Here is a 19,723-nt window from a genome sequence, read left to right as displayed (position 1 = left end):
GCCTCCCGCTTAGTGCACGGATTAATCCTCCAAGTAGTCTCAAGACTTTTTTCTATTTCCTACAGTTGTCCTAGGTGGCATCCTTCTCATAGCTCTCCGCTTCCTGTTCTTCGTGAGGTCTTATCAGGCCATGTTTGATGTCGATACAAATAAACCTTAGGATGTGCCATAGCATGTAATTGATGCGACCGTGAGCTGTCTATAGTTATCCCTTGATCCCCTAGTCGACAGAAAATGATTTTATCTCAATCACAGAAAGCGAACATGAGTAGTAATGCATCCTCGCGCACTTTTCAGTTCTACTTAATTCTTTTCGTGAAGGGGAGAGTATCCATCTGTATCTAAGATTCGTGTTTTGAGGAGTATATCCTCGAACTCTCCAGTTACAGCTGGACTCTGTAACTTTGATCTCTACTCGTGGTGCTCATCAAAAGTTCGATGAACTATATCGATTCGAGTCCTGAACTGGGATCTCAGAATGTACACGTAGAAGCATTTTGTTTCGAATTGGGCTGTTCGCACTCATTTCTAAGAACAGTAAGACTCGCCACATGTTGACAGCGTCTTCTGTAGTGGCGACTGCAAAGTCACTCAGATACAGTCATTCGAGGCATCTTAGATCCCGACAGATTCTAATTACCTTTCTCCCATCAATCTGAGCTTCATCTTACGCCTAAAGAGACCCGCAGGCTACAGTGTAAGTTGATCTTTTAATAGCACACACCTTGGCAAGGCGTTGCATGTCTTGTTCCAGTGGCCATACCACATTGAGGCGCGAAGTGTTGAGTAGTGACAAGTTGGTTGTGATGCATGCGAGCAAGTGAGCGTGCATAAACGCACCAGTCAAAGTCGTGGATGTGATGAGGTGACTTGCATACATGATGCAAGTTGAGGAAGAGATTGGCAATTTTCTAATTTTAGCAATACGCCATGCGCTGATCAGACCACTTTGGAGGAACAAGTACTTGGCGGAAACAAGGACGCGGAGAAAACGGAGGCAGTGTGCCGCTCTTAATTGTGAAGTACCGTGCCCACCTACTGATAGATCACAAAATCAGTGAATTCGATCGGCCAGCATAGTGATACTGCCAGATGGACTTCTCGGCTGGGCTTCTGTTGTTAGCAGGCAAATACAACTCGTACCTCGGCTGAAGTGCTTAGATTGTCATTGATTCAGCCGATTGCGCCAAATCTCAAATTCGTCGTTTGAAGAAAAAGAATTCAAACACCTTCTCGAGACTAAGTCCCGCTCCTTAATGCAATTTCGTACTATAATTTACTAAGACGCAGCCACATCATCTTCAGCGAAAATTTTTCTATCTTCAATCACCAGCTAGGTCAGATTGCTCTAGTGTAGCTGTGATCGGCTGCGGCCAATGGGGCTCGAATCTCATCCGAGTCTTCGCCGACTCTGGGGCACTGAGCGCTGTCTTTGACGTCAATCAGGCCAGAGCCAATGATGCTGCGGAACTCCTACGAACCACCCATAACCACCTCATACCAACTCGCGACTGGGCCAGTATTTTAGCTGATCCGTCTATCACCGCAATTGTGATTGCAACGCCTGCAACTTGTCATGCAGATATGGCTGTCGAAGCTTTGACTGCTGGAAAACACGTCTTCATTGAAAAGCCTTTAGCTCTAACTGTTTTGGAGAGTAAGCGAGTACAAGCAGTGGCGCATCAGATACAAAGAATAGCTATGGTCGGTCATACCTTTCGCTACCATCCAGCCTATCAAGAGCTCAGGGACCTTGTGAAGTTGGGAGTTCTAGGAAAGGTTTTGCACATTCAGTCACGTCGGCTTGCCTTCGGGAGAATTCGTCATGGTGAAAACGTTTTTTGGAGCCTAGCTCCTTATGATTTATCTATGATTCTAGGTCTCTCCGACAACGTCGAGGCTGCAGTTGTTTAGACTTACGGGGAAAGTCTGTTACGCCCAGGCACCACTATCTTAGACACGGTTAACGCCCATTTCAAGCTCTCTAATGGGGTGAGCGCTGAAGTCCACGGGTTATAGTTAAACCCTTATAAATTGCGAAAGATAACGGTGATTAGAGAGGAAGTAACAGCTGTTTTTAATGATATAGAGCTATGGGAGTCTAAGCTTTGTCTATTTAAGAATAAGATCGACTGGACGAGCGGTCATCCGGAGGTACTAGACAGCAGCGCTTATACTTATATAAATAAATTAAATATAAGGTTCGTATTTAATTATTTAACTTATTTCTCGCGCTATATTTAATTATTTAATAATTAATTAATAAATTTAACTAATTTTTTAATTAGGAATTAAATAAAGCTATTATAAAAGTCCTTATAATACTAATTTATAAACTTTATTTCAATTAGCTTTTTTAATTAAAAAATTAACCTCTTATTTCTATAATACCGCTACGAAGCTAGTTTTTAAAATATTAAACCTCTTTTAGTATAAAAGATCTTATTAATAATCGTTATAAAGTTAAAATTAATTTTATAAAGCTAAATATCCTCTTATAATTTATTATTATTATAGAGATTATAAAGATATTAAGTATAAGCTTATTTAATATTAAATAGGTTAGTTGATAGTTAATTTACTATTAAATTAGGTTAAGGACTAGCTAAGGGATAATTTATAAGTAATATTAATTAAGCTTAGGTAAATAGTTAATTATTACGTTTATTATTTAAGATATTAACTATTACTAATACTACGAGTTTTTTATAATACTCTTTAGAATTATAAAGGTATTAAAAATAGCTTATAATTATCGTAATAAAAAAGGAGGACTTAGATAATAAAAAAAAAAAGGACTTATTATTTTATTTATATACTATTTTTATTAATAATTATAAAGTCCTTTTTTTATATTAAATAGTTAGTAGCTTTGCTTAGGTATATTCTACCTCTTTTTTAACTATTTTAATCCTTACTTAAGGTAAAAAATAATTATTATAATATAAAGTAAAGAGTTACTTAACTTAGTATAATACTTATTAAAGACTTACTAAGTATTAATAATTAATAATTAAAAATATCCTTATAAATTAAAATTATTACTAAAAAGTAGCTCTACTCGCTCTTTAAATATATATTTAAATTAAATATAATAAAGAATACTATTTAAAATTAAAAATTAAAAAAAAAGTTAGGATATAAATTAATAATGAGCTAACTATTAACGAGGTAGTATTATTTATATTAATTATAATTACGACGCTACGATTTAAAAAGTTATAAAATCTATTTTTTTTTAAAAAAGTTTATTATATAATTTCTTTTATTCCTCGAAATAGTTAATAAGGTACTCGAGACTTACTATTATTTTTTATAAACGGTTATAACCGTTTTTTTTACCCTAGCCTTAGTATTTTATTATTTAAAAATAAAGTAGTTTAAGTACTATTTTTAGCTTAGTTAATAGCTATTAATTATTATTATTAAGAACGTTCTTAATAAGGATCCGTTATTTTAAATCCTTATAAGCTCGACTAGTTATTAAAAAAGTATAAATCTACTTTTTTTTTTATAAAGAGCGCTATATTATAAAGTATATTAAATTTTACTTTATATCGTTATTAAGTATTAATATAAGCTCTTATAACGACTTTTTAAAAAAAGTAAATATATTATTCTTATTAATCTTATTATTAACCTTAAGGAAGGCCTTATATTATTAAAATAACGAGCGAATAAATTTAATAACGTTCTAAAGCTTATTAATAAGGCCCCTTATATACTAAAGATTAAGATTTTTTTAAAGTTACTTAGTATTAATTAATATATCTAATTTTTATTTAAATACTTTTTTATTATTACTAAATAAAAAGGCCTTATTAACGAGGTTAAGAATATAACTATAGTACTTTATTCTCTAATTAAAAATATCTTTTTAAATATAAATATAAAATAATATAAGATATAAGTAACCTAAGTAAGTATTATTATTTAAAGTATTATCGTAAATAACTACTCCGACTTAATTATTTAATTCTTAGTCGTTTATTACTAATTTTATAATTTAGGTAATATTAGCCCTATTATAAATACTATATTATCGTCGTAAAGTAATAAGGTATTATATTTATTACTTAGTATAGTTTAGAAAGTAAGTAAAAATAATAATAATAGTATTTTATATAGTGGTTTTTTTCCGGCTTTATAGGCGCAAAAGATCGACCTTAACGAGATTACGTTTTTAAAAGAAATTATATAATATAGTATACTTTTTAACTATATAATACGTATAATATGCCCTAAGTACGCGCTTAACGTAATATAATAATTTCGATATAAAAACTACTATATAATTCGGGATAGGTAAGCTACCCTTTTTAGTAGCGGTGCCGGCCGGAAAGGTTAATAATAGAGGTCGGCTATAATAATTAGTTATAATAGTCGGCCGTAATAGTCGGAGGCAGCCCTTAACTATAGAGGTTCTAAACTTTAATAATAACGTAGAGGTTTTTAAAAAAAGGGCTAAATAGGTTAATATTTATTACTCTTTTATTATACTAAAGCTTATAAAGATTTTTTTTATCCTTATTACTTTTAATATTACCTAAAGCTCTATTTAAACTAAATAAATTTACTAAATAAATTTACTAAATAAACCTATTAATATATAAACTATTACTCTATTCTTAGTATATAGTTAGTAATTAGTAAGCTAGAACTCTTTAAAAATACCCGTTAATAAGTCTACCCCTCTCGGGCTAGGCGCCCTTAGCTAGCTCGATATTATAATTATTATAATTAACGTAAATACGCCCGAGGATTAGTAAAATACTTTTTAATAGTACGGAATTTAGCTAAGTAATAGTACAAACGCTATAAATAGCCGGGTTAGTATAGATATTAAGATTTAGTATATTAACGCTAATTTAGAAATTATATTTTATAAAGCTAGAAATCCCTTTAATACGGGCTATATTTTAAATATAAGGGAATATATAAGGGGCCCCCTAACTTTTAATAAGAAGGAGTATATAATATAGGATCTAGCTATTTACGTAGGCTAGTATTAGGAGGTCTTATATACGTTAGAGTAAGTATAGCTCGCCTTCTAAACGGCTAGAAGCGGGGGAAGGTCGGGAGCTATTTTAATTAGTAATTAGGTATAGAGCGTAATATACTTAGTTTTCTTTAATACGTAATATATAGTACGGCCCCGGTAGATTGCTCCGTCGGGGGGATAATAGTATTTTATATTAATAAGATTTATAAATTAAATAATAAATAGACTTTTATTATTAACCTCTAGATTTTTACTTTAATTATATATATTTTTTTTAATAAAGATCCTATTTAACTCTTTTTATATATTTTTATATAATAATAAGAGTTCGTTAGTAATATTATAATTTAATTAATAAAGGAGGGCCTAGAAATAAAGATTATAAAAAGTTATAAATAAATTATTTATAAGAGATTAGGCTATAAGTACTTAACTAGCGAGGCTATAATATAAGTATAGGTATATTATAAAACTAAAGCTTATAGAGTTTTTTATATAATTTTTACTTCTTAAAAAGTTTTTTTATAATACGATCCGTATACCGGTTATTAAGTTATTAGTATTTTATTATTAGTTATATCCCGAATCTATTATAATTACTCCCCCCTTATATAACTTTAGTCCTTAAAGTTATTACGTAATATCTTCTTTTAATATTAATAATAAAGCTATTAATATTATTATTCGTAATAAATTCCTTAAGGCGTTAATAATATCCTTTTTTATTTAAAAATAAGGTATTACTCTTATTTTATTATCTAACGGATATTTTATTATTATTATTTAGTAATAGCGCGCCGACTAGTTACTAAGTTAGTAATACGTATTTATAATAAAATATTCTAACTGTTATAATATATAAGGGCCCGCTTAACCTCGTAGTTATTATTATTATTAAGTTATTAAGTAAAATAAAAGATTTTTTCTTATTATTAGTTATATATTTATTTATTTTTTCCCCCTTTTATTTAGTAACCGTTCTACGAATTCTTTTTTATATAACTATACTTTTTCGTTTTACGATATTCTAATTCCGTATCGTTTTTTAATTATAATTCTTTTACTATACTATTACTAAGTATCTACCGAAATATTTACTATTTTATATATCTAGGATATACTTAATATAGAATATAATCTTAAAAAAGGCTTTTATAGTTTCCGTAGTAATACTCCTTATATATACTACTTAGTTAGTATATATTATAATATTAACGAGCTTATTTATATTACTAATACTTACGTCGCTAAGTATATTATTTATTAAGTTAATAAGAAGAAGTATTTTATTATAAGTTATTAAGTCCTTATTAATCCGTTATTAAAGTATTTAGCTAACGATATTTTTTAAGTTCTCGAGGAGCTATATAGCGCCGCTTAGTTTATTTAAAATACTTTTATAAAGTTCTATAATACTAAGGTATAAAGTAACTTTAATTTTTATAAGTATAGCCGCGTTCTTTATACTTTTAGTTATATTACTAGTATATAAAAAAAGGTTGCTACTTATATTACTAACTCGTTAATAAATAATATAAAAAAAAAGATCTACTTCGAGCAGGCTACTCTTTAAAAACTTATTATTAACTATGAGTATCTAAATTTATTAATCTTAATTATAATAAGTTATTAATAATCGTTCGGTAAATATTTCTTTTTACTAACTTAGATTTTTTTTTTTTTTTAAGCTAGTATTATTAATATTAATAACTAAACTAAAATTATCTTTTACTTTAGTTACTTTTAGCTAGCTTATTTTCGTAATAATAGCTACGTAACCGCTTTATAAAATAGCCTTAACGCTCTAGCTTAGTATTATAAAGAGACTTTTTAGGGTATTATTATTACGTATATCTAAGAGTTTCTTAATTTCTTTACTTTTTATAAGCATATTACTAAGTACTTAGTAAATAAAGTACTTTTTTATATTATTACTATATATAGTACTACCCCTATTTTTTATAGTCCCGAGACTTAGATTCTTATTAAAAAGTATACTCTTATTACTAACTATATTTTTAATAATAAAAACGAGCGGGACGATTTTAAGTTTAAGTTTAATAAGTCCTAGTACGAGGATAATAACTTTAAAAAACTTTTTAATAATTTAAAGAATTCTCTTTTTTAATATTATAATAAATATTATTACTTTAATATTAATAACTTACTAACCCCTACCCGCACCGCTCTTTTTAATATAAATAAGAGTTCCTTAGCCCTTAGTTATATTATTTTAAATTTTAATAAAGTTAATATTACGCTCCTCTCGCTCTAAATAAAAGCTCTATAACGGCTCGATATAACTATTATTATAACTAAGGTTAAAACTACGGGTTATAGTTAGTAATTCGATATTAATAAGTTTTTTATAAATATTAACGTTACTAAGGCCCCTTAGCTCGACTTAGAAAACGAGAGTATTACTTTAAATAACGTTTACTATTATTAACTTATTAATAATAATAATAACGTTATACCCTTTACTTTGCTTCTTATTATACCTCTTATTATAGCTCCTGTTATACTTCTTATTATAGCTCCTATTATACTTCTTATTATAGCTCCCGTTATACTTCTTATTATAGCTCCCGTTATACTTTTTATTATAGCTCTTATTATACTTTTTATTATAGCTCCTAGTAGTAACTAAGTAATAAACGCTTTACGAACCGCTACTATTATTATATATAATAACTTATATAATTTTAACCGCCTTCTTCTTATTTATTATAATATTAATAAAATTAACGGCCTTATTCTAAATAATTAGCTTAGTACGCGTATAAAGCCTCCCTACTTCGTACTTATTAAGTATAGTATTATTACTAACTATTGCGTTTTAAAAATATATACTAAAGCTATTATTATTATTATTAATATTACGTAAGTTACTCCCCTTATATAGCTAAATCTTAATAATCCCTTAGTAACGTATTACTAAGGGTTATAATACTATATCTTTTTTTTAAAAATTATACTAAGCTAAATAAAAAGGGTTCTATAAAATATTATTAATTAACTTATTTTCGGTAACTTTTTATTATAAACTTAACGTTTATTATTCTATTTTATATATATCTTTTTTTTATAACGTTCGAATTTTTTAATTACTTCCGCTATATTTTCAAAATACTTAATAAGCTCTTACGTATTATACTCCGTAAGTTACCCGGCCTATTTAACAAAATAACATAAGTTTTCTCCTTTACCTTATTTCGTAACGATTTTTTTAACTTCTTAAATATCTTACTTATTCTCTAACTCTAAGAAATTTACTATTTAATTATTAACTATTTAGTAATTTCCTTATAGTTTAAACTAAGAAACTAAGAAAATATTATATATTCTCTAATACTACTTTAGTAAATATACTTAATAAGCTTATTTATTTACCCTTTTAGCTATTATTATTTTAATATATCTCGGTACTAGTTTATTATTTTTAAAACATATATTCTTTATTAATAAGCTAACGACTTCTCTATAATTAAACTCCTTTAGGGTATATTTTTTATTATAATAAGCTACTTAGCTTTTAAAAGCTTATACTTAGGCTCGCGTAGTTTAGGCCCTAATCTTATTAATTTTCTAAACCTTTTTATAAACCCCCTAGATTATAACTTTATAATTAAATATATATTTAACGTACTTAGGGTAATAGCCGTATAATACTATATATAAAAATACTTTTATAATAAAATATAGGCTATTATTATATATAAACTCGGCCTTTTTTAATTATACTACTTACCTATTTAGCGAGCCCTTAGTATAAATCCTTAAATATTTTTTTAATATTTAATAAGTCCGCTCTATTTAACTATCCGTTTATAAATAATATATAATAAATAGTTAATAACGTATCGCCCGTTTTTTAATAAACTCCTCTTAAAATACGTTTATAAAAAACTTATTTCTATTTATAATAATACTTTCTAGCGTACCGAACTTATATTCGACCTCTTTATATAAAATACTTACTATTTATACTATGTTAAACGTCTTAATAATAAATAAGAACTTCGTAAACTTTATTATATAATAAATAATAACTAAAATATAGTTATACTTAGCGCTATTATTATGAGCGCTCGGTAATAACCCCGTAATAAAGTTTATAAATATTTTTTAAAATAAATATAAAAGTAATAGTAATAACTATAACTACTTATACGGCTTATATCTTAGGGTTATAATTCCTAAGTAATACTCGTAGTTCTTAACGTATTTTTAAACATCCTATTAAATATTTTCTTAATAAAACTTTTTCTAAATTAGCGTGAGAGTTTTTATAGTTTTTATATAACTTATTTTATAATCGTCGTAATATTAATAAAAGATCTCTATTTAAAAAGACTTTACTTAAAGAATAACGAATTTTTTTTTAAAAAATAATATATCTTATTTATTAAGTAAATATATTTTTAGCTTATTAGCTATAATACGAACTCTTATTAATTATAATATATAAAACTCGTTTTTAGCTTATAGTTCTTTAATAAGCTCCTTAGTTTTTAATAAAAAATAAAAAGTAAATACCGTTTTACCCTTTATAAGCTCTTTTATAATAGGATATAAAATATACTATTTTAATATAATAACCCTAGCTCTATCCAACTCCTCTTTATCCTTACTAAACTATTAACGAGCGTTTATTAATAACTCTCTTACTTTTTTACCTCGAGTTATTATAGTAATAACTATTATTACTTTATTAATATGCCCTATAATACGCTATTAATATAAAAAAGAGGATTCCCTATTTTTAAAACTAGCTAATATTTAGCTAGGATCGTAAAAAGAGGCCTTGACTACTTAAATATATACTTTAATAATATTTTTTTTTTTTTAAGCTAATTATCCTTTACTAAACGTTAAGTAATAGTTCGCTAATAAAACGTAGTTTCTAAACTAGTATAAGGAAAACGTTTTTATAAAATACTTCCCCCTCTATATAATCTAACTTTTTAAATAAACCGTCCGCTAGGTTTATTTTCCTTAGTTAATATTCTAAGTTAAAATTAAATACTAATAGTTTATATACTTACCTCGCGAGCCTTTTTTAAAAGTCCCGTACTAGTATACTAATTACTTTTTTAAGTACTTAGTAATCCGTTAGAACTATAAACTTTTATAAAAAGCCTTAAAAATAATAAGCCTAGTACTCTAGTTTTTTTATTATAATAAGTAGTTCTTATTAACCCGTAGCCTATTACTATTCTATATTTAAAAGCTTTTATAATTAATAAATAACGGGTCGCTATTTTCTATTAGCTTATTATAATAAAATTATTATAATAGCTTTAACTAAAGCGTCGGTTTTTACCTATATAATATATTATAAGTTTTAATATATAAATACGGTTACTAAAATAAAAGTAACTTTTAGCTAATTAAACGCCTTATTTACTTCTTTAGTCTATTAAAAATCCTTTATTTACCTTTTTTTTATTCTTAGTAATACTATTATCGGTATAACGATACCTAAGTATTTAGTAATAAACTTCTAATAAAAGTTATAAAACCCTAGAAATACTTAAATATCCTTAATAAACTCTAGTACTTTTTAGTTAGTAATCGTTTATACTCGTAATAAGTTAATCTTAATTCTTTTTAATATAATAATATAATTTAAGAATTCGACCCTTTTTTAATAAAACGAGTACTTTGATAGTTTAATAAAAAGCCTATATAATCGTAAACGTTAGAGGACCTTTTTAATATCCTCTATATATTACTCCCTTATTATTAAATAGATTATTAAATTATCTATATATATTATATAATAAGTATTTAGTAAGTTAGCGAGCGTTTAGTAAATATATACTTAGAACGTCGCGGGTACGTTCGTTAGCCCAAAAGGTATAATAATATATTTAAAATAGCTATATCGGCTTTAAAATATTATTTTTTATTAGTCTTTTTTTTTAATCCGAATATAATAATAAGTATCCTTAATATTTATTTTTAAAATCTATTTTATTTTATAAAGCTTATTTAGGAGCTCGCTAATAAGTAGTAATAAGTATCGATTTTTTATAGTTATTTTATTTAGTTTATAATAGTTTACGTAGAAGCATAGCGTACTATCCTTTTTTAATACAAAAAGGATTAATACCTTAGCTTTATTAACTAAAAATATAATATAACTATTCGCTAAGTTTTTAATAATATATATATAAAGCTTATTAAATTATTTTTTATTTAGTAGATAAATAGGGCTATATAATAGTTTAGTACCTAGAACTAAGTTAATTAAATATTTTACCCTACTATATAATTATAATTCTTTTATTAACTACTTATTAAACGTCTCTATTTCTAATTAAAGTTTTAATAATAGACCCCCTTATAATTTAGTTTCTATTATCCCCATAATACTTTTTATAGTAATAATATATAATATATAAGCCCTTTTATAATTCTTAATAATATCGTAAGCTATTACCTCTAGTTTAGTAATAAAAATAGGCTCGTATAACTATATATTTATTATAATATTAATATAGATACCCTCCTAGCTTATTAATAATCGTAATAATAAAAAGTTTATTATTTTTTTATCCTTATTAACTATAGTAAATAGTTATTAAATTTTTCTTAGCTACTTATAGTAGTTAAAAAAAAACAGTATTAATTAGTAAGCCTTCCCTTAGCCTATAGCTTTACTTTAAAAGTCCCTTAATAAAGGGGCTATAGTAATAGCTAAGATTAACCCTAAGTAAGTTACGAGCCTAGTATTAATAATATCTATCTTAAAATATATATTTATATTAACTTCTATTAGCTTTTTAATAACCCCTTATAGAACTATTACCCTACCTTTCGTAATTATTTTTATTAATACCCTCTTAATACTTAGCGTAAATATATTAAGTATATTATTTATACTTATTCGTTTTTTAAAAAGTTGACCTCTATAACTCTTAGCTTAGTAATAACTCGTTAAATAATTATTAATATTAGTTTTAATTAGGGGTATATTAGCTTATTATTGCCCCGACTTCTTAACTTATTTTTTTAATACTTACTAAATATATAGCTTAATTTATTATATATAAAATACTTAATATTATTATTACGACGTTTTTATAATAGCTCGGTGCGAGCACTTTTATTATATAGCTTTTATAATATTATTCCTAACGAGTTTCTAAAGCCTAGCCCCTTAGAGCTCTCTTTACTCTTTTTTTTATAAAAAGGGGATATTTAATATAGTTACTTTAATAATAAATATAGCCTCTTTTTACTATTTTTTTATAACTAATCGCCGCCCTTTTACTAATTTAATAACTATAATTTATTAGCTTCATAAGCTATATTATATACTTTCTTAATTAAAACCTTATAATAAATTAAGTCGTCCTATAGCTAAAATAGTAATTTAAAAAAGAATTAATATACTTTTATTTTCGAGTTCTTTATATCTTTTATATTTAGGTTATAATAAATTACTAACTATTTAGTAAAGAACTAAGTAGGGGTCTAACCCTTTTTTAGCCTCTTCGTTCTTAGTTTTTTATAATATTCCTATTCCTACGTCTTAAGGTCTACGTATTATTAATAAATAAATACTAAGAAGTTATCCTAGGAAAGGGGATCTTAGAGGCTCTTTTTATAATTATATTATTACGTTTATAATAATAAGGATATCTTAAATAGGGCCTATTTAATATACTATTCTATAGTACTTTTCGTATGGAAATTATTACTTATTTTTATAATAATAATCTAATTTATTACTTAGGTACTTATAAACTCTTTTCTAATTAGTTTATAATTATAAAAAAGAGGCTTTTTATATTTTTATTAACTTAAATACGTTACTAACTACTTAGTAAATTATTAAATAAGCTCTTCGTATTAACGCCGTTCTTAGTTTTAGTTTTTAATTATTATTTTTATTATTTTATAAAAATAGGTTATTATTAAGCTTATAGGGTTTACTAAATTAATTATTCTTATATTACTCGTACTTTTATACGTACTTAGACCTTATATATCTAGCGATTAGTTATTAATAAACGCCCCGTTTATAATAAATAAGGTCCTTAGGGTATTAATAAAATAACTAGCCCGTAAGGGTAATTTACCCTAATTATTTTCTTTATTTAGCTCTTTTATAAATACTAGTATTTAAATAGGACTTGCTCTATAATAAGCTCGTTTTTTTAAATAAAATAGGGTTAAATAATCAACTCTAAATAACTATAGCTTGTTAATATTAATAGCTCTTTATTAATAACTAAGTATTACTTCGTTAACGTTCCGTTCGTTTTTATAATCTATTATTATTTATACTAATTACTCCGTAAAAATAAAAACTTTAGAATTATAAGAGATTAGGCTATAAGTACTTAACTAGTAAAATTATAATATAAGTATAAATATATTATAAAACTAAAGCTTATAAAGTCCTTCGTATAGTCTTTATTTTTTAAAAAGTTCTTTTATAATACGATCCGTATACCGGTTACTAAATTATTAGTATCCTATTACTAGTCGTATCCCGAATCTATTATATTATTATTATTAATAATATACTTAATTATTAATTCTTTAATTCTCGTTACTTAGCCCTTTATAATAATATTAAAAATAAATTTCTATTTTTTTAATATAAAGTCGTACTTAGAGGATTTTAATAAATATAACGACTTATTAAAACTTAGATTTATTACTTAGTATTTTAATTTTAAATAAGCCGTTACTAAGCTTATAATTACTATTTTAAAATAAATAATAATACTTATTTTATTATAATAATAATAAAACTAAAAGACTTTATTTTGAATATTTTTATTATAAATTTTTTAAATAAAGACCCTCTCTAAATAAATTTATAACTTCTTTAGCCTAATACCCTTTTATAATATTAAATTATTATTAATAAAAGTCCTCTTTTTTTAAATTACTTTTAAAAGGGTAAAGAGGTTATTATAATTATTAAAATTAGTTAATAATATAAAACTAACGTTAATTAAGGTTTATAATTATAAAATAATTTAAAATAGCGGCTACGTACTAAAAATCGTACGACTTATTACTAATTAATTAATTATAATATAATAAATTAATTAATATATAATTTAATTAATTTTAATAATAATTATAGTAGTCGTAAAGGGTTAGAAATAATAATACGTAACTTTATTAGTTTTATTAATATTAAAAAAAGGGGGTACTAAAGGTTTTTTAAATTCTTAAATATAATAAAATATTAAATCTAGAGCTCTATAATACTTAGGCTTTTTTTTTTTATAATAATTATTAATAATCTATTTAGTTAAGTAGTATATAGTGGTTTTTTTTTTAGCTTTATAAGTATAAAAGATCGACCTTAACGGGATTACGTTTTTAAAAAAAATTATATAATATAGTACACTTTTTAATTATATAATATATATAATATATCCTAAGTACGCGCTTAACGTAATATAATAATTTTAATACGAAAACCGCTATTTAATTCGGGATAAGTAAACTACTCTCTTCGGCTATTTACTAATAATAAGCTAAGCAATATACTTATATAGTAGCGCTAGTTAAAAAGGTTAATAGTAGAGGTCGGCCGTAATAATTAGCTATAATAGTTAGCCGTAATAGTTAGTTATAATAGTTAGAGGTAGCCTTTTTTAACTATAGAGGTTCTAAACTTTAATAATAACGTAAAGGTTTTTAAAAAAAAGGGCTAAATAAGCTAATATTTACTATTTAAAGCTCGTAAAAATTCTTTTTATCCTTATCGCTTTTAATATTACTTAAAACTACTCTCTATTTAAACTAAATAAATTTACTAAATAAATCTACTAAATAAATTTACTAAATAAATTTACTAAATAAATCTATTAAATAAACTTATTAATATATAAACTACTACTCTACTCTTAGTATATAGTTAGTAATTAGTAAACTAAAGATGCCCGTTAATAAGTTTACCCCTCTTAAACTAAGTACCCTTAGCTAGCTTAACGCTATAACTATTATAATTAATATAAGTATACTTAAGAAGTAATAAAGTACTTTTTAATAATATAGAATTTAGCTAAGCGATATTATAAGTACTATAAATAGCTAGGCTAGTATAAATACTAAGATTTAATATATTAATACTAACCTAGTTATAATAGTTATAATAAATAGGCTAAAAGTATATAAAGTTAGGGTAATAAGCCGGCGTTTTAAATAGCTTTTATAAGACCCCCTAAGTAATAATAATATTTATATAAAAAAATAGATTATATTAGACCTAGTTACTTACGTAAGCTAATATTAAGAGGTCTTATGTATATTAAAGTAGGTAAAGCTCGCCCTATAAGCGGGTAATAAAAGGTTAGGAGTTTTAGTTAGTAGTTAGGTATAGAGCGTATTATACTTAGTTTTCTCTAATACGTAATATACGGTACGGCCCTAATAGATTGCTCCGTCGGGGGGTAGTTAAGTAATATAATACCGAACTTATAATTATAAATAAAGAGTCGTAAGTTCAAATCCCGCTCTAGGTATTTATATTCTTAATTATAAACTCTTATAAAATATAGTTAAGAATATTAATTTTTAATTAGCCCGGCCCCGGATTTTCTTTTTTTTAGGTAACCTTATATTTAATTAAATATATTAAGTATAGGGCCTTATAATATTTAATTATTTAACTTATTAAAATTCTTATATTTAACTATTTATTTGACTTATTTATTTAATTAATTTAAATAGGTATAAGCGCTACTAAACGGCCGAATAGAGGTTATAGCTCTAGAGAAGTTCGAGCCGCTCGCTATTAAATACTAGTACTTTATTAAGTGCGTTAGTACTGGCAAAGTCCTAAAGACTAATTTAGCCGAGGGCATAGCCGTTGTTGGCATACTTATTCGAAGCCGTTGAAAATTAGTTATGAATGCGGGTATCCTTTCGATAACCGAGCGCCTTGACTGCCGGATTACATCTATATCCGAAGGCAGAGGTCCTCAATGAAATCCCACGTCCGACATTACCAGAAAAGATTGTTAAAATCTCTATCATTGATCTCCAGTCTCAGATGCGCCGAATCCAACAGCCCCTTGAACGGAGGATGTCCCAAGTCTTTAATCACATGAAATTCATCATGGGACCCGAGGTGTACGAACTCGAAGAAAGACTATGTGCTTTGAAAGAAGCTACGAACGCAGTCACCTGTGCAAGCGGCACCGACGCCTTGACATTGGCAATGTTAGCCCTTGGAGTTGGTCCTGGAGATGCAGTTCTCGTGCCAGCACTAACCTTCATAGCTTCTGTGGAGCCAGTGGTTTTGCTTGGCCCTGTTCCAGTAATCGTGGATGTGGAATCACAGACATTGACCATCAATCCGGCTCAAATTGGCGCAGGTGTTGCCACTGCACGAAAAGCCGGTCTTAGGCCTGTCGGTGTCATTGCTGTGGATTTGTTCGGGACACCCGCAAATTACAACGGTATCCGTTCTGCCATGGCTGAGTTAGAAGACGAGTGTCTATGGATTATCGCCGGCGCTGCCCAGAGCTTTGGAGCAAGTGTTAACGGGGCGAAAGTTGGCACATTGGCCGATATTACCACGACCAGTTTCTTCCCTTCCAAGCCCTTGGGCTGCTACGGAGACGGTGGAGCGGTATTAACCAACAACCCGAAGACTGCTTCTATGCTCCGGTCTTTGCGCCTCTATAGGCGAGACGAGAAAGAGAAATACGAAAATGTCCACATAGGAATCAATAGCCGACTCGACACCATACAGGCAGCGATTCTCCTTTGCAAGCTCGATATCCTAGCTGACGAGATAGCTTTGAGACAAGTGGTAGCGTCTCGTTATACCAGCCTGCTCCTAAAAGAAGTCGACGACAACAATGGGTCGAATTCAACTCTCTGTCGGCCAGCCGCTCTGCCACTCGACGGGACCGTCTCGGCGTGGGCAGCTTACACGATTCGAACGACTGACGTGAAACGGTCGCATATTCGAGCGCGGCTGCATCAGAACAGCATTGAATCCGTCGTTTACTATCCCATTCCTGTCCATCAGCAGGCTGCCTATCGGAACTTTCCGGTCGCGAAAGGTCACTGCCCTGCAGCCGAGAGCGCTTGTCGCGAAGTGATCAGTATTCCGATGCATCCATATCTTGAAGCCAGCGAACAAGCGCATATCAACTCTTTGTTAGTGGGAACAACTTGAACGCTATTGCGTTATATGCACTTCATAGTCGAAATCATTCAATATTCCAATACATCACGACACCAGACGAAACAATATGTCCCGACCTCTACGCCCCAAGTGCCCTAAAGATGCTCAGTCTGCATTCATTGTGTTCGCATCTGTGCATGTCACTTTCACCACACTTGCACACACACCCTTCAATTGCCTTCTGCGAGTCAGGTATATCAAGGCCGCCGCCCCCTTGCTTGCTAACATAATGTTCGCTTGTCTTAACTTCTCTGCTAGACGAAGAAAACGGCCAGGGATGTGGACTCCTTATCCGCGTTAACATATAGTAATTAAACCAGGAACATATATGCACGAAGACGTATAACATCACAACAGCAGTGTCTAGTATTCCAACTCACTTGATAGCAAACCTAGTTAAGGGTTTCATTCGTCCGGTCCCTTAGCAAGGATCGAAACTTCCGCGCGCGACGGCAATAGCAAGCAAGGCCGAGGTGACCCTACAGAACCCCTCAACCCTCCCCGACGAGTTGAATCTAATCCACCTTGCCTTTACTAGGCATATACCAAATCACGGCTTTATATTCTCATAATTAATAATCTAAGGAGCGGTTGTGGTATTGATCATAGAAGACAGTATCATGTTAGCTTATCAATCTAGGCCTAGAATTTATTTCTTGGGATGGATGACGTAAGCTGAACCATATGTCGTTCATAGCTTCCACGAACAATTCAAATAAAGTGTAGCCTCATCTTTCATTTGTTGTGAAGTACTAAGACGTTCTTGCTAAAGCTACTTCAATAGTGTATTCTGGGAATAGTCATGCTATCGACTCTTCCCTTTATCATTAGTACCAAAATTAGCATGGCCAGACTTACCCCTCTGCAACACCGTTTTGAATTCTGATATCGCTTTTTCTCTGAGCGTACAAATAGCCGTCGTGTTTGTTCTTTCGTAGCAAGGTCTTTTAGGGATTTCGAGTCGGCTTGATGCCGTTGAGTCGCTCATATAGGTTTTCTCCTTGTAAACTCCAAGCCGCGAGTCCAGCTACTTTTTACAATTGTCCCATCCATTCACCAACATAACACATTTATAATAGTGCTCGATCAGTACGGGTTTGGATTCGACGACAGCCATTTCTTGAATTCTAACCCATTAACATCAGTCTGTCACTTTATCGACGTTGCGCATATCTAGTTCAGATCGAGTCATTCTAAAGCTTCTGCAAATAACTTTTGTAGGGGGTATCAATCAGCATTTCGCGGCCCCATCAGGATATTAAGGGTACATAATATGCATGCCATTCAAAATGCCGCAGCTACATCAGCGAACAGCCGCAATTTTGCCTCCCAGAGCATGGCCCCACTCTAGATCGTCATCTTGAACGTTTCCCAATATGTATGTGCGTACTTCTGGCCAGGCGCGCATCTAAGAATAATGTTGAAATGAGTGCGCCAAGATCATTCTTGTTGTTCACAAGCTTAATGACAACATTGATGAAGGAACCTCTGACTTTCTTATCTATTGCAATAATGGCTCTGCGGATCAGCAAAGACAAGGCTGTGAGGTTGTCGCTCTCGAGAATCTCCTTGATGGGGTGCTCTACCTGGATGAAGCTGAGGAACCTGCTGCCCATGGCTTCCGGGTGGACCGATGGCCGAATTCGTGTTCGGCCGTCGATGGCAATATTCAAGACATATTTCTCGCTCTCGTCCAGCTGGGCCGCATCGAACGGTGCTGCCATTATGCTCCGCCAGATCAAAGCTGAGAGAGCGTTGTTGGTCGATACATGCGATCCGTCTTCTCTTTGAGGCTGCGTGTCCTTCTTTATTCTCTCCAACGATTCTGGGGATAGATAGAGGATTTATCTGATATGGCCATCCGTTGTCTGATTGCAGATGTATCAATTGAGAACCAGCATCTTTAGGTGCAGAATTGTAATGATTGATGCAGGCTTTGGGTTTCACTGATCTCGTTGATACATAAGTATTTGACGTCTCTCCTCCCACCTCCGAAAACGCAAGTCAGTATCCCGAAACTTAAAGCTCAATCGTGCGACCTCAACAGATCCTTGGATTACTGCAAGGAAGCTCACAGGAGCACCTTGTCTTATCCCTGCAATGGTCGCCTAGAACATCATGTTGAATGTCGCCAGTGTTGGTGTACCTACGGATCCGCCACACATTTATTTCGAAGGCTCTTCTCACTGCAAACAAAAATGAGGGCTACCACCAAGGTTGGTGTTTGGGTCTCGTTGGTGACTGGAGGAACCGAAGTGGTCTTAACCATGTTGGTGGTCAGGAAGATAAAGAGCGCTATGAGAGTCAGAAATTTTGGAATTGACTGGATGGAACGAAAACTGGCGGCTACCTTGGCAGGAAGAATACTTAAGTTGTTTGAATGAAGGATCCTATCAGGATTACGGTGTAGTAATTGTTTGGGAGAAGATGGGTATGACTCTAGAAACGAGAGATGATTGTGATTGCGCTATTTCTTATGCGCTAAAGAGAGGAAGAAGTTAAGCCTTTATAGTTTTTCAATTTTTGTTTTCGGTCCTTAT

The 19,723-nt window shown here is 29.5% G+C and overlaps 1 protein-coding gene across 1 annotated transcript; it reads right to left on the bottom strand.

Annotated features, from left to right (window-relative positions):
• Positions 1-18,486: 18,486 nt before the first annotated feature.
• CCOS01_13531 (uncharacterized protein) lies at positions 18,487-18,907 on the bottom strand (the record flags this gene model as incomplete). The annotated part of the gene is made up of 2 exons (XM_060461677.1): positions 18,487-18,591; positions 18,677-18,907. The coding sequence occupies 2 exons, from the start codon at positions 18,905-18,907 to the stop codon at positions 18,487-18,489; spliced, it is 336 nt and encodes a 111-aa protein (XP_060308105.1).
• Positions 18,908-19,723: the final 816 nt, after the last annotated feature.

The sequence above is a fragment of the Colletotrichum costaricense genome, assembly GCF_030867565.1.
Source record: "Colletotrichum costaricense strain IMI 309622 chromosome Unknown Scaffold_17.1, whole genome shotgun sequence".
In the NCBI taxonomy this organism is placed as follows: Eukaryota; Fungi; Ascomycota; class Sordariomycetes; order Glomerellales; family Glomerellaceae; genus Colletotrichum; species Colletotrichum costaricense.
The sequence above is the reverse complement of the archived record's forward strand: the minus strand, read 5'-3'. Positions and strand labels throughout refer to the sequence as shown.